Below are 16,851 nucleotides of genomic sequence, written 5' to 3'. Positions count from 1 at the left end.
GGATGAGGCAGGGAAGGGTGGGGAACTGAAGGATGAGGCAGGGAAGGGTGGGGAACTGAAGGATGAGGCAGGGAAGGGTGGGGAACTGAAGGATGAGGCAGGGAAGGGTGGGGCAGGGATGGATTGGGCTATCTAATATCAACTATAATTATTAAGTAATTAACAATTTACTAAGAGCCCGTGTCTGTCTTCAGGAACATCACTCGTCTGGCCAAGATATCCCTGGTGTCAGTGGCCATGATAGTGGCCATCGCCGTGGCCATGCTGGTCCGCCTGGCCACTATGAAGGACTTAGTGTGAGTCTCTCCCACCTGATATCTTTTGTGGCACCCGTTACGATACTCATCATAACCTTGATTCATGAGAGCTCTCCCGCCTAAGTACTCCATCCTGCAACAGCTCTCTGCTCACCTTCATTCATCACCTGACCAAGAATTACATTGCACTTTACTGTCCGTTTCGCGTGCACAAACTTCTCAATTAATACAGTTGGGTGTGATTTTCAGAGTTGTCTGAGGTGTTTAGCATGACCTCACACCTTCTACAAAGCTTTGACTGTAAAATAAGACAAGATTTACACTCGGTAAACCTGTTTGTTTTACATTGATTCCTAAATTTTCCCCCATGGTTTTTAATTTGTGAGTGGCCTAACTCTCTAATAACAGTTGTATTAGATAATGCAACTGTTATTAATAAGTTATTGTTAAGATATTATTGTCTCAATAGTGTCTTATTTTCTACTTGATGGAGTAGAAAGGCACGGCCTTTTAGCCAACAGCCCCCCAGGTCGACTCTTTGCTTCTCCCACATACTCTTCTAGGTTTCCTCCCCCCACACTCACACCCTCCTCATCTCTTCTCCTCCCCCCCCCCCCAACACACACTTTTCTCTCTTCTAACGTGCACACTCCCCGGCACCACACTTCTACACATTCCCCATCACGCCTCATCATTGTAACCATTGTCACAACACACTGCATCACTGTAGATGACCCTGACCACCCTACTTCTCTCTCTCTGTCCCTCGCTCCCAGTGGTCAAGATACTCGAGTAACTTTGAATCAATAATATTAACACTGAATCAATGTTGTGTCAATAATATCGACGTTGAATGAACGTTATCGACGTTGAATCAAGACTTTTGACGTTTACTCGACGTTATCGACGGTGTATCAACGATAGCGACCGTAAAATGTACTGTTAAACACACTATGCACGGTCAAACATCCATTTCAGACTTCATAGGAGTCGTTGGTTGGTCGCAATAGGCGTTAATTCCACTTAGAGTATGTGGATCGACCCCCCCCCCCCAACTACCCTATGACACTCTCCATACAATCACCAGTCATCTTGCAAAGTTTGGAGGCCCCCGACCTTGAACAGACACATTCTCTCATAGATGTAGTAGTTCTTTACCTTGATTAGTCTTTGAAACAAATATCAAGTGTTGTGTAATTATAATTAATGCTACTGTTAGAGTAAACATGTAATAAGGAAGATATATATGTGTGTATAAAGTATTATATAAGGAGAAGCAAGCAGTTGTAACTTGCGAGGTCTGATCTTGTGTGGTTGTTGGCCAGACCCACGACAGAAGATGCGTGGAACTTTGGAGGCAGCAACCTCGCCTCGGCCATCGGTATTATGAGCTTCGCCTTCATGTGCCACCACTCCAGCTTCCTTGTTTACGAGTCCCTCGCTGACAACACCCAGGAACGTTGGAACAAGGTGAGCAATGCTCTCCTCCACCACACTGCAACAAGAGAAAATATCATTAAGCTTTATAAAAATGTAACATATTTCCCAGTGCGGAAATCAAAAATCGCAGTCCGCTTCCACTGTCAATCCAGGAAACCACATTGACATTCTGCAATGTCAGATGACAGTTTATATATTTGTTCTCCCATAGGTGACTCACATCAGCATCGGTTCTTCCGCCATCTTGAGTCTTGTGTTCGCTGTAGCCGGCTACCTCACCTTCACCGGCTATACACAAGGTAGGTTCAGAGTTGACTACGCCAGTTATCTCTCCCTCTTCCCTCTGCTCCATAATAGAGAAGCATCATCTTCTAACCTCTGTTTTTTGCGTCACCTCCAGGTGATGTGTTTGAGAACTACTGCTGGGGAGACGACCTGATGAATATCTGTCGTGGGGCCTACGCCGTCACTATACTCCTCACCTTCCCTATCGAGTGCTTCGTGGCCAGAGACGTCCTGGAGACCGGGTTCTTCCGCGAGTACCAGCCTCAGCCTTTCTTCCGCCATGCAGCTCTCTCTGTCTTGATCGCCATCCTCTGCATGATCTTCTCCCTCTCCACCGACTGCCTTGGCATTGTCCTCGAGGTTAACGTAAGTGATTTGGGTCTTATGGTCTCATCTAAACACACTCGCCAGTGTTGCGAAGTTGCCTTAAGACAGTCATCAGAGCTCTCTCTCTCCAGAGCAAATACTGTGATATCGGATCAGTCTCTGTTACATGGTATTGTCTGTAATATCTATTAATATTATCCTCATCAAATGTTTATACCATTTGGCATTTCAGTTATTCTGGCTTTAGAAAGATTTTGCATGCCATAATCATTTGCATTTGTCAGGAGAACATTGGAGAGTGATATAGGAAAAGTGGGTTTTAAATATTAATGAAAAAAATCTCAATATCTGCAAACCTTTAGACTTCTGCATCCAAATTACTTACACATTAAAAATCTTGAGACATGGAAATCTCCCACAGGAAAGACAAGAACAGAGGTATGCACTAATGACACTTTTGCTCTAAGATTTAATCCAAATATAGGGGCATGTTTCTCGCTCTCAGGGCATCATGTGCGCTATACCGCTGGCCTACATCCTGCCAGCCCTGTGTTACATCAAGGTGGAGGAGGGGGCGCCGTGGGCCCGCAACAAGTGGACGGCCTGGGGTGTTGCTACCTTCGGTGTTGTCTCCATGATCGTTGGCATGGTCTCGCTCTTCACCAATATATCTGCTCTCTCACAGTGCTCTCATGGTATCCAAATGCCCTACTGCTTTTCCACAGAAAATGACACACAGATTGAATTAAAACTCTTGAATGTATAAGCTTTGATATGAGGTTCAACTTACAGATGGCCAAAATGGGGAACTAAGGGATCCTTACAAAGGCTTTGCTTGCGAAAAAAAAAAAAATCTTAAGTATTATACTGTCCAATGTTCAAAATCCCGTGTTGAAATTTAAAATGGTTGTATTTTGACGTATCAAAATTTACAGAGCACCAAATTGTATTCACATAAATTTAAATAAACGGTTTCATTGTATAACGCAGGAAGACTTAAGTTAATTTTTTGGCTATAACAATAAGGGATAAATTTAACTGCAATGTTGCTGACAACAGCAATGTCACTTTGCCAAATGCCTCAGCATTTCTTTTTTTCTTTTAGTTTAAGAATTCACGTGTAGGTTAGTAAGCTTTCACCCATTGTATAGTCACTGCTAGCTGCTTTTGTATGCGAAGTGAAGGTACTCGTAAACTTTGATGTGATATACAAATATAAAAATATTATATATAATATATATATAGTGTTCATTTAAAAAGGGGGGGGGTTTAGAAGCGAACACTCTTACGTATTCAGAGTTAAATGGCAAGTTTTTCCCTGAATGCTCTGTGTTCCCTTCTCTGAGGCTGTGGGTCCCTATAATTGCACCAGAGGTGTGGTACCCCTCCATATATATATATATATATATATATATATATATATATATATATATATATATATATATATATATATATATATATAACTCAGTGTAGCAAGGTTAGGTTGTGTACCATGTGGTGCAGGCTTCAGATACCTTGTGTTCTCTCCTGATCTCTTAACAATATCCTAGTACCTTGTGTCCTCCAGATAACCAAGCCCGAAGCGGTCCATATTTATTTACATTTTGCCAGATTCTGTATACATGGTCTTGGATACCAACCCTCCCCAGCACTCAACACACTACTCAATAGTGTCACCATTCAAAAATATGAAAAGCAGAAAATCTGGAAATGCAAAACACAAATTGTGACCACTTCGGTGATGGGTATTTTGTCAGTGTTTCTGAACATTCAGGGAAGAAATGTTCTTCAATACTCGTGTAAACTTTCTCGTCATAACGATTTAGATATTTGCTCGACAGAGTAGACTAACGAAGTGCAAAGTTCACAGCATACAGGGGGTGTGTCATCTGAAAAGTGGGGCGTCCATGGTTAGCACTTTAAGAAAAGGGGTGTAAAGTAGCAGTTATCACAAGTATAATGTGTGACCATACGACCATCTATACACCATAACACCCTTTAAATACATCTCTAAGGTGTACTGTATCATACTCTAAGTCACCAAAAAAGGTCCATTAACTAATAGTCATTGCAATATCAGTACCATATTTACTGATAGTTCATTAACTAATAGTCATTACAATATCAGTACCATATTTACTGATAGTTCATTAACTAATAGTCATTGCAATATCAGTACCAAATTTACTGATAATTCATTAACTAATAGTCATTGCAATATCAGTACCAAATTTACTGATAGTTCATTAACTAATAGTCATTGCAATATCAGTACCAAATTTACTGATAGTTCATTAACTAATAGTCATTGCAATATCAGTACCAAATTTACTGATAGTTCATTAACTAATAGTCATTGCAATATCAGTACCAAATTTACTGATGATTCATTAACTAATAGTCATTGCAATATCAGTACCAAATTTACTGATAGTTCATTAACTAATAGTCATTACAATATCAGTACCATATTTACTGATAGTTCATTAACTAATAGTCATTGCAATATCAGTACCAAATTTACTGATAGTTCATTAACTAATAGTCATTGCAATATCAGTACCATATTTACTGATATACTCCTACATAAATGTCTACAGAAATGAAAGGCAACCATGGAAGCCCCTGCTGCACCTGCTTGTACGTCTTAGTGTGTTGAACTAGACGACTGTCTGAGTGTCAGATTAAACTCTTAAAGAGAGTCTCCGTCTCCGTGTCGTTGGTGTGATATCTTCCATGTTGTTACACTGTGCTCTTGTGTCTTTGTCACACTCATCAAACATTACTACAGTTCTTAGGAATAACAATAATTTGGGTGTTGTTTGCTTGAATAAATAAATTGTCAAAATTGCAATTTTGAGTGGTCCAGTATTGTGATTTGTGTCTCAAATATTTATGGAAGTACATATTCCACACACATATATCTATATATATCTATATATTTATATATATATACATTATATATATATATATATATATATATATATATATATATATATATATATATATATATATATATATATATATATATATATATATGTCGTACCTAGTAGCCAGAACGCACTTCTCAGCCTACTATGCAAGGCCCGATTTGCCTAATAAGCCAAGTTTTCATGAAATAATAGTTTTTCGGCTACCTAACCTACCTAACCTAACCTAACCTAACTTTTTTGGCTACCTAACCTAACCTAAGCTATAAAGATAGGTTAGGTTAGGTTAGGTAGGGTTGGTTAGGTTCGGTCATATAACTACGTTAATTTTAACTCCAATAAAAAAAAATTAACCTCATACATAATGAAATGGGTAGCTTTATCATTTCATAAGAAAAAAATTCGAGAAAATATATTAATTCAGGAAAACTTGGCTTATTAGGCAAATCGGGCCTTGCATAGTAGGCTGAGAAGTGCGTTCTGGCTACTAGGTACGACATATATATATATATATATATATATATGCGAACAAGCCTGAATGGTCCCCAGGACTATATGCGAATGAAAACTCACACCCCAGAAGTGACTCGAACCCATACTCCCAGAAGCAACGCAACTGGTAACTACAGGGCGCCTTAATCCGCTTGACCATCACGGCCGTCAAAAGGAAGTGATAGCCGAGGCTATTTGAGCCACTTCCCCGATTACCATGCCCAAGATTACCATCCGAGTTGCCGTCGGGGAAGTGGCTCAAATAGCCTCGGCTATCACTTCCTTTTGACGGCCGTGATGGTCAAGCGGATTAAGGCGCCCTGTAGTTACCAGTTGCGTTGCTTCTGGGATTATGGGTTCGAGTCACTTCTGGGGTGTGAGTTTTCATTCATATATATATATATATATATATCGTTACTGATATGAATATATACTGCATTGTGATAATGCAATCATAGAGCTGTCAATATACAGACCGTGGGAAAGGCTATTTAAAGCAACCCGGGAAATTAGTTTCAAAATGTTTATGTCTAGAGCAGTGTTTCTCAACCAGGGTTCCCCGGAGCCCTAGAGTTCCGCGAGAGGTCACTACAGAGGTTCCCCACGAGAGGTCACTACAGAGGTTCCCCCACGAGAGGTCACTACAGAGGTTCCCCCACGAGAGGTCACTACAGAGGTTCCCCCACGAGAGGTATGAGAGAAAGCTTTTTCTCATTTAACAAGCCAAGTGCTATATAGTCGTGGTGGCTTGGCGCTTTCTCCCGATAGTTCCCTTCCCTTTATTTAACTAGCGTCAAGAGCAAACAAAGAAATCGGCTCCTTCCAGTTGAAAATTAAATCCGTGTTTAAAGTTCGATCCCAAATTAAGTGTTTGGGTACCAAAAGACAAGCACAGGATTCCCATTAGAGAAGCAAATTTCATTATCTAAATTAGTTTAAAAAAAATTCGAATCCTGGCCGGATCAAATAAAGTTCTTAGTGATCTACGGCTTGCACGTTCATGCAGCTTTATCACACACACACAAACATATATGTATGTATGTGTATGTGTATGTGTATGTGTATATATATATATATATATATATATATATAACAGGTTTGAACATTGTAACCAAGCTTGTAACTCCTCTTTTGTATAAATTTGTAATAAAATAAAGTTACAATATATATAAGTGGGTGTTAGGAGAAGACAATATATGGAAGTACACGCGGAAGCCCTACAAGGGTCCCCCCGGGTGCTACATATCCTCTTCTTCGAGGCTAAGGGTCCCTACAAACACAACCAGAGGTAGTAAGTACCCCTGTATATAAAAAAGTATGATATATCAATATATTTATAGATATATATATATATAGATAGACAGATTGATATAGACATAATTTGTATGCAGGGACATGAAAGACGTGAAAATTATTTTAAGGTTTCCACAAGGATAAAAAAAAGGTTGAGAAACGCTGGTCTAGTCTAGTCTCTTAGATCTAAAGAATGGTATGAATATAGCCATTTTCTATGACAGCGAGATGGGCGATACTTAAAAATAATTATGTATAAATTTCTGTTATTTATTTAATTTATCCACATTTAACATTTCAGTGTTTTCATTGTATGCCTTTCTACTCTATATAAATTGTTTCATATTTTTCTCCAGTAGTTTATTTTTTGTACCTGACATTCATGACAGTTGTGGTTCTATAGTTCAGTAGTCTGCATTCTCGATTCACAGTCGAGGATCCTGGATTCTATCTCCGGGCGGTACAGAAATGGTTACGCACGTTTCATTTCACCTAAAGCCGCTGTTCACCTAGCAGTAAATAGATACCCCGAGAGTTAGGCCACTATTGTGGGTGGCATCCTTGGTTAAATGAGTACATTTAACAACACAGTACTTGGCCTAGAGGGACTTCGGTAGACTCAAGTACAGACTTCACGTCCCCGAGAACGGAGAGAAATTGTGACTCCTGATTTGCCACAGTTGGGGCCAGGAAGCCTGCTAATTAGAGTCTGAGCGAGATCTACCTTACAATAACTAACTACTGACTTACACAACATGAAATCCATAACAGTTGCCTATTTCCCAGTGGATGCAGTATCCTAGAGTAACGGTAAATCGACGTTAAGTCATCAATCTGGATATTGTGCTCACTGGATTACTGTGCTAGGTGAACCGCGGCATCAGGCGAAAGGAAACTGTGCCTAAGCGTTTCTGTTTCGCCACGGGAGTAAACCCGGGACCTTGTTTGAGTGACCCGACTGCGATGTCCACTAGCCAAGCAACCCATGTAAACATTCTTCGGGTAAACATCATCAAAACATTGGCATTATAAAATATTGAGAATGTTCCTAAATACATAATATTAACACATATTGTGAACTGAAAATATGCAGCTTAATTTCTAAACACAAAAGAAAGGAAGACAGAATTATTATTAATGATTCTATGGACATCTATTAATAAGAAATTGTCTTGATTTGTCAAATACATGAATAGCAAGAGAATTTCTGCCCGAAACGCTGCGTGTACTAGTGGCTTTACAAGATTGTAAATACTATGCTATGTATTCTCACAAACCCAATGTACCTTCTTGTATATAAATAAATAAATAAATAAATAAATAAATAAATAAATAAATAAATAAATAAATAAATAAATAAATAATGTAGCAGAAGTTGCTACAACACAGAAATACAGCATTGAGCCGAGTGACTGAGTTTGTGTACATATAAATAGCAGCTGCCTGTATATGCCTTTTAAATTTGATTTCAATCTTATGAGCCATATGACACTCATAAGCTCCGTCATCAGCCCTATCGAGTTGTCAAGTCAGAAAAACCACATACTAAACTGCCCGAATGTAACCTAACCAAGTTTTCTAAGCATCGGGTGGTTAGGTTAGGTGGGTGGCTTGGGTTTGTACGTTTCTGGCCAGGTTAGAGCGTTGGATGTGCTGAGGAAGTCACTGAAGAAATATATTATTATTCCAGCCTGTAAATGAGCGTTAAAATAGGTCAAGACGTACATGAACTCAAACGTGGTGATCCAAGTTCTCACTTACCGTGACAAGTTAGTGCCAAATGCTTGCAGCTCTCACTGCCAACTATGGTCAGGCTGGCTGCCCCCACCACACGGCACCGCCTCCTCTCACTTGACCTCACGTACCTCTTCCTATATAAGAAAAGTGCCTATATATTTCTCATTGATACATTCCTGTTGGTGAGATTACTCTGTGTGTACTGTTCCTATATACTTATACTGTTCTAATTAACGCTTTCTCCTGATAACGGTCTTACCTGGTACTAAGAAGGAAGTGCCTAGTCTCATTTTCTTGCTCCCTCAAGTTAAACAATATGTATAAATGGAGAGTGTAGAAGGAAGTAGAAGCTGTACGTCTGCCCATGGTGAGAGCCGCCATGGCTGTGCTGGGGATGACCTCGCCACCGTTGCCAGATGAGCTGCTCAATCTAGCGAGCCGGAAAGGTCTAAAAGCCGCGAATTTGTAAAAACAAAAGCCCCAATCTCTTCTTTACCCGATACACTACATGATTTAATGGTTTTATTAATATTATCATTACAGGTATTAAATTTAAAAAATGCTATAATAGGATAATTCACCATATTTACTGCGTGAAGCCTAATTGTGGGGTGTGTTGTCCTTCCACATCTTCAGAGTTGATCAATGTTTATTATTATTGTCAAGAAAGTCTTCTTCTGCATCAACAACATCATTCCTGTATATTGCATGATCATCTTTTAGCATAGACATGGGTGGTTCAAATGAAAAGTCCCATTTTCTTCAAGATATGCTTTGATTTTCAAAATTGATGTGAAAAGCTCCCTTCCCATTCGATTTCTCACTAATTTTCACATGAGTTCCTCTCGAAAATACATATTTGACGAGGTCATTATACTCTTTGGTAAGCTGTAGATGTTCAATGTAAACTCAGCTAGATTAATCAGCATAGGTTCTTCAGCAGCATTTTAATGAGAGGTGGGGAGCTAAGGAATTAATCCACACGGTTCAAAAGGTAGGAAGAAATTAATAACATATTTATGGGTATGACGAGAGAAGATATATGAGAACTACATTTCATCGTGTTAATTTCTTCGTTATTTACACACACTAAATAGATAGAGCCCAATAGGCTCAGGCACCTGTACACCTGTTGATTGACGGTTGAGAGGCGGGACCAAAGAGCCAGAGCTCAACCCCCGCAAGCACAATTAGGTAAGTACACTACATTATAAATGCATAAATAGTCAATCTTTGATTTTCTTAACATTAGATGCTCAATTTATTTTTATAATAGGCCAAAAATAACAGTATTAAATATTTAAATAAAGTTCCGCCGGGTTTTCAAAAGTAGCTCAATTCGCTATGTCTAGCCCAATCTGGCAACAGGCTATAACTACGTTACCTATTACAGCACTTATAATTTCTTTTATCATGGAAGTACAAGATGGATTGGTGGGTAGAAATAGCCTAAGCTACTCTATCCCTATCCCTTTGAGATGCATTTCTTTCTTGTCTCAATAAACATACTTGAACTTGAACAAGATGGACTGTTGAATCTCTCCCCCCCCCCCAAAAAAAAGGAAGTCATATTGCATGATTAATTTTGTAGCGGGCCGACAAAGAAAGCAACATGACCAAATCTAACTTTCCGTGAGCTTAGTGCTCACATACACATAATTAACAATGTATACATGTATACTAATATGGAGAGGGGGGCATCACCGTGATACACATGGCACACAAGAAACTTTTTAAGGATGAAAATGAGTACATTAAACAAGTGGTGGCGGCCATTTGCAATGCACTCAAACACATTTGCAACTGTAAAGCTAAACTTGAATTGAACTCGTGAACTGAGGTGTATATTACAAATTTACTAAAAAAAAGAATGATCAGGAGATAAACAAAAAACACTAGTCACTATGTGCAATGTAGTTGACAGAAACGAAATGAAAAGGGCAGACTGGTATGCTGAACCCAGCATAAAGCATATGTGGTGTTCTGAACATCAGTTTTGGACAAATCAGATTGGCCCATATTCCATGTTGTAGCCCTTGGTCTAGGCTACAACTAACCTATACATTTGGCTGCCGAATATAATCGATTTTGAGCAAGATGCAAATTCCACCCCTTTCCTTTTTTTGTATACACGTACTTTTTTCAACTACAGTATAGGATAGTAAATAAAAAAGTTGAACATAACAATATAACATATATTCAATATAAAAATCTATATTATAAAAAAGTACAAACATTCAGTATCATAGAGTATATAAATTTACATTATTTTGATCAAAATACTGCAAATCATTATTGTTGTCTCATTCATGATATTGATCCATCAAAAATATTATCTTATATTTTTGTTGTTAGTGGGGACATAAAATAACACTATCACAAGCAAATTTTAGTTGGTAAAAAAGCAGAACACAGATTATTGCAAGAAACTTAACCTATCTGACAAGCAAATAGGTCTACATAATGAAGAATTATAATATGGAAGTACACTCGAAAAGACGTCAAAATACTTCCATAATTTGTCATCTTGGATGACAACATACACTTAAGTTGTCACTACACGTAGCATAGAAGGACTATATAACCATCCTTCACAGAAACTAATGACTGCTAGAAATCACTAATATATATTCTACTTTATGCAATAATATTATAGCAACAAGATAAAAACTTATCAATTTAAACAAATGTATATATGTTGCCGCCCCAGTCATACACAGTATGAGAGACCTAAAATCTTGCCCACTCTGAAAATGGGCTGCATGCTACCTGCAAAGTTTTAGGCTGCCCAAAACGTTATGCGTGTTAGTGGCTTTACAAGAATGTAAAAACCTCTATGCTATGTACTCTCATAAACCCAATGTACCTTCTTTTATATATATATAAATAAATAAATAAAATTTTTGGTTGCCTGTACCCTGCAGACAGGTAATCTTCCAAGTATCCGGCCTGAGTAAACTATAATGCTAAACATGCAAAAGCACAGGAATAAACAATTCCTGTGCATATTAACTCCATTTAATAAAATTAATTAGAGATTAAATTATGTAGATATCTGATCAGAATCTGTGGATTATATTAAAAAAAGGGCAATAAAAGAATATTAAGAATATGCCTATAAAAATTCATATACCATACCATATTCAGCTTGTGTGGAGAAGATTATAGTGTACATGAATTAGACCTTCTTAAAAATTGTAATATTCATTTGCTTTTATTTGCATCATGCACAACAGAATAGGCCATGAAAGAATAACTACCCAGTAATACTATACTGTATTCTGTATCATAACCATTAACAATATGAATGAATTCTGCTCTGTATGGATTATGATAGACCCTCAACAAAAAGAATTTACTCATTCGTCAAAAGGTAAAAAATTATATAATCTTGAAAAAAGTTATTTGAAACCTTTTTATACAGTATTTCAAGTCTTGTTGAATTTTATCTACAATCAAATATTTTATTTATAAAAATAAATTTAAATTTTGTCTAAAATATATTTCTATATTTAAAAATACTTGTTCAATTTTTACCTAAAATATGAAATATCAACTAAAAATCATTTCAGTCGAGATATTTCTCAGGAATTTCGTTTCTTGGATATTAAAAATTTATCGTGAATACTTTTAAAAAGCTTCAAGTCATGATAGATCAATACACAGTATACTGTAATACTGGGTACTTAATTCTAAAAAATCCAAGTTTACAAAGCACAGTTGGGTCAAAAATGCATGTCAGGGGCCAACCAAAAAATAAGATTCTCAGCTGGGTTGCAAAAACAAAAATTCTGCTTTAATAAAACTGAATACTGTACCTATAAATCAGGATTCTCAAGCCTCATAGCCATGAAGGCCAAGGCAAGACATGCACTTAATCCTCAGCATGATCTATCCTGCACTCTTTCGATATTCAACCAAGATTGAATCAATTGATCACTAAAGTGCAAAGCATCATGAAAGCCACTTTAGATGAGGAACTTGCAAATTTCTTTGGTCAACAAATTAACTATATTCAGAAAAAATGTAATTATAGAAATTGAGCAACTTTTTTTATTTTTTTTTTCTCTAATGTTTTCTTTATTATTATAAATATAAGGGGGGATATGTTAGGGTGTTGAGTACGTATCGATACCATTTGAGTTGAAAATGTCAATGTGATTTAAAATCTTGTAATCATAATCACACACACCTGAAAAAAATGGTAAACTATTCCTAATTTCATTGGTGAGGACAGAAAACTGTGGCTAATCCCCAAGCACATAAGAATCTGAGCCATACATCTTAAGCTACACTTTAATAGAACCAGCATGCAGAAAGTGCCCTAATCTCCATAAAAGACACCACAGTTTAAAGATAGTATGGGCAATGAAGCACTTAATCCAAAGTATCCTGTCGATGAGTCTGTGGATCAGTGACCCCATAGCCCCGGTCTCTGACCAGGTCTCAAGGCAACTAAAATTTAAGATTCCTCACCCATCATAAGTGTGTAAATTATAATATTTAACTTAGCTAATGACTATAAAATGACTATTTGGCAGCAGGATGCTGCTTCTGGAATCTTTCCTTATTAAGACTACTCAATAGCTCGGTCGATAGAGCCTCGGCCTCACACACACACGTGGGGTTCACAGTTTGTCTTCCCTAGAGCCCAGGTGAATGGAATAGCTAATGACTGTTTAAAGGTTTCAGCTTCCAGTTAAATCAGAAATCCTGTTAAATCGCTTCATATTAGCCTTGAATTGGTAGCGCAGTCAGGATGTATGTAAAGATTGATTGAAAGGATGAATCCCACATAAGCAGTGCTGTCATCTGATGGTCAGGCAAACTAAGTGTTTGATCTGATTGAATTACCTCACATCCAATCAGGGCAAACTCTTGCTTCACATGCTTATCAGATGACAGCACTTAAACCTATAGCTTGAGGTTTGTAAGCAGACCTCATGAGTATGTAACCCTTAATGGAAAGACATTAATATACCTGAGAGGTGTACACAATTTATCAAGTTTACCTTAGTCCTGAACTAAGTTCAAGACTAAAGTATGCTTGCTGGTTAATCAGTAGGCTATTGTAGTGGCCTTAATAACCCTCTCTAGGGGTTGACAGGCCTTAGGCTCACAACACTAACCTAAGTGGAATTATTTTTAGTCTTGAGTAATTCCCAATACAGTCCTAAATGGCTGCTTTAGGTCATGTACTGTGTATTGTTCTGATTTTGTTAATGCTTTAGGGCACAAAGGATCAATGTATCTAGGGGAAGTAACAGAATACAGTATGGAGTTCAGAATTTGTTCTAAACATCAATAAAGTAATCCCAGGATTTTGAAAGTAGAGCAGTGAAGGGGCTGGCAGAAATAATGGCTAAGGTAATGGAAGTTTAAGAAATTTCCAGTACAGTACTGTATAGTATGATTATTCATGATCATTACTGTATTTAGTCTGCTATTTTTAACAATATTGTGCATACTATGAATTCATTTGTCATGAACAGAGACAATTTTGCTCAAAGCAGCTACAAGGTTATTTCTATCCATTATATTCTGGTATTTGTAATGTTTACTTCAAATTTCTTGGGAGCCAAGTAAAGAGGCAGACACATGTTACAGATAGTGCTCACCAACCCTTGGTATCACCACTGCTTGTAAATAAGTGGCAATTCAACCGAGCCGCTGAAAACAAGAACAGCAAGGCAACATAACCTTAGTGCACACAACAAGATATGCAGTAACTCCCTCAACTCTTCATAACTGAAACATTACCAGGAAATAAAGTGTGAATAATTTCCATATAGTACAGGAAAATAGTTCATCCTGACGAAATCCATTGAGCTCACCACCCCAAACAGAGTAGGCCTACACTACATACCCCATGGCACATATGTGAAAAGTCTGAAACAAAAGTTTACCTAAAGCAGCATTGGAAAACAATGTTTGCTCTTAATACAACTGATGCACCTTCCTTATTATCTTCACTTTCGTTTACTCCTGTTCTTAAAACACTTACTCCATTCCAATTATCATGCTCATATCCTTTTGTTTTGCATAAGCTTAACAAACAAAATTTTTCTTCCTTAAAATTTTCACATCCTTTTGTCTTGCATAAGCTAAACAAAATTGTTCTTCCTTAAAATTTTCACATCCTTTTGTCTTGCATAAGCTAAACAAAATTGTTCTTCCTTAAAATTTTCACATCCTTTTGTCTTGCATAAGCTAAACAAAATTGTTCTTCCTTAAAATTTTCACAAATTCCATCTTCTTATATTCTTCCATAAGAACATTATAAAGGTCACGGCAGAAGGTCTATTGGACTATATAAAACAGCTATTCATATCGTCACAAACTGCCACCTTTATGTTCAACTTGTACTTGAAACAATCCAGTGACCCCTCATCTATTCAAAGGTGGGCATCCAGTCTTCAAAAAGAACCAACAGTTTCAGTTCTTGCCTCAATATGGACTGACAGTCCCAGTCAAGGTACTTTCGGAAGAAAGGAAGTATGACCGACTCGGTCGGTCCTTGCATTAAATATATGCAAAATATTAAATTGAAAAATAAAAGACACTGTAAATCATTAATTCTAGTAATTAATTTTAGTAAGTACTGTAATCCAAATAATCTATTAAGACATACAGATGTAATGGCCAAATCTCCCCCGGGTTTGTATAATCTCTCACAGGTGTTGACTGCCACAAACATAGGCAATCTGTGGTTTAACCACACCAAAATCACTATTATGCTATATATTCATTTAAAATCACCATTCACTGAAATGGTGATTTCAGACAAAATTCTATGATAATTTTTATACAACAAAGACATGCAGCTACTGATTATACCAGAAGGTAGTAGTGTTCCAAAAGGATCAGGAGTGCTTCGCGATACACCACCATGACATGACAGTAACTTTGCTACACACCAAAACCAAATGTTTCTCAGCATCCTTAGAGTTGGCATTCTATGGCAACTCAAATCATCTGAGTTGCCATAGAATGCTAGAAAGAAGACATTGTTCTGCAAACCTTGTAAGCAAATGACATTGAAAATATCTATTTAAAGCATAATTTATTCTCTATATCAAATTGGAAATAAACATTTTGTATTTGTAAATAACACATTTGTAAATAACACACACACCTTAACATGCAGTCCACTTCTAATGTTAAAAATAAAAATAAATTGATTATCTGGAATTGCTTTAAAAACAGACCACCGGTCCCCCATTTCAGTCCTGCCTGGAGAAAGAGAAGACTTTCCTGGTCATGGGCCTCATAGTGGATAGTTCTAGTCCCTTTGAAATGCTCTACCACCAACATTTGTATCTTATTATGTTGCTCATTAATTTGTTACATAAATCAACAAGATTAAAAAATAAAAAATTGCACCAGGTCTTTCTAATTTTAAGTTTCTCCGATTTATATACACCCTTTCGAGTGATATATATATTTTTTTTTAAGTTAAATCACCCTTGTTTTACCCCCTTTTAATTCATTTATACAATCATGTCACCCCATATTTTTAATTTTTCTAAAGAATGAAAATTTAACTTTTCTAATCTCTCAAGAGAATTTCCAAGTCCTTTAGCTTAATTCTTCCTTATATGCATTCAAGTGAATTTATGTACCTTTTATTGTATGTTTTAATTTCATACATGCAGTAATCTTGAAGGTTTAAATTTATAAAATTAGCCACCATACATTCCCACCACAATAAGGACCGTATGACCTGCTAAAGAACCAGTAAATCATCCCAATAGCACAAGTCTCCGGGGCTATAAAAGTGCTGTAGGTGTCATATCATATGTGGACACATGACTGGTTGAGAGTTTAGAGCAGAGAAGACTAATTCTACTTGACAGGTAGACCAACCCTACTTTTGGCAGGATATACTAATCCTACTTCTGGAGGGATATACTAGCCCTACTTCTGGTGGGGGTACACCAACCCTTTTCCTGGCATTATAGACTAAACCTACTGTTGGCAACAAAGACCAAAACCTACCTCTGGAAGCATCACCATTGCCAGAGAAAGGCTGCATTCACCAACTGTCTTGCTAAACTATTAAGAATGTGTTTACCTCATCATACTTTTCT

General features: G+C 37.3%; 1 protein-coding gene and 1 long non-coding RNA gene across 2 annotated transcripts in view; one reads left to right on the top strand and one right to left on the bottom strand.

Annotated features, from left to right (window-relative positions):
* LOC123770688 (putative sodium-coupled neutral amino acid transporter 11) overlaps positions 1 to 3,718 on the top strand; it is a 39,007-nt gene extending 35,289 nt beyond the window's left edge. Inside the window, exons 6-10 of the mRNA XM_045762779.2 lie at positions 195 to 296; positions 1,583 to 1,727; positions 1,909 to 1,996; positions 2,098 to 2,348; positions 2,815 to 3,718. Coding sequence (XP_045618735.1) covers positions 195 to 296; positions 1,583 to 1,727; positions 1,909 to 1,996; positions 2,098 to 2,348; positions 2,815 to 3,075 — 847 coding nt within the window. The 3' untranslated portion in view covers positions 3,076 to 3,718. The remainder of the gene's footprint in view (positions 1 to 194; positions 297 to 1,582; positions 1,728 to 1,908; positions 1,997 to 2,097; positions 2,349 to 2,814) is intronic.
* LOC138353101 (uncharacterized) lies at positions 1,622 to 9,139 on the bottom strand. Its single transcript, XR_011223048.1, has 3 exons — positions 9,021 to 9,139; positions 8,786 to 8,895; positions 1,622 to 1,752 (listed from the first exon to the last, which is right to left on the bottom strand). It is a non-coding gene; the product is annotated as an uncharacterized lncRNA (long non-coding RNA).
* Between the last annotated feature and the right edge of the window lie 7,712 nt (positions 9,140 to 16,851).

The sequence above is a fragment of the Procambarus clarkii genome, chromosome 56 (assembly GCF_040958095.1).
Source record: "Procambarus clarkii isolate CNS0578487 chromosome 56, FALCON_Pclarkii_2.0, whole genome shotgun sequence".
Classification (NCBI taxonomy): Eukaryota; Metazoa; Arthropoda; class Malacostraca; order Decapoda; family Cambaridae; genus Procambarus; species Procambarus clarkii.
Note: the sequence above shows the minus strand (reverse complement) of the source record. Positions and strands in the feature narration are given on the sequence as shown.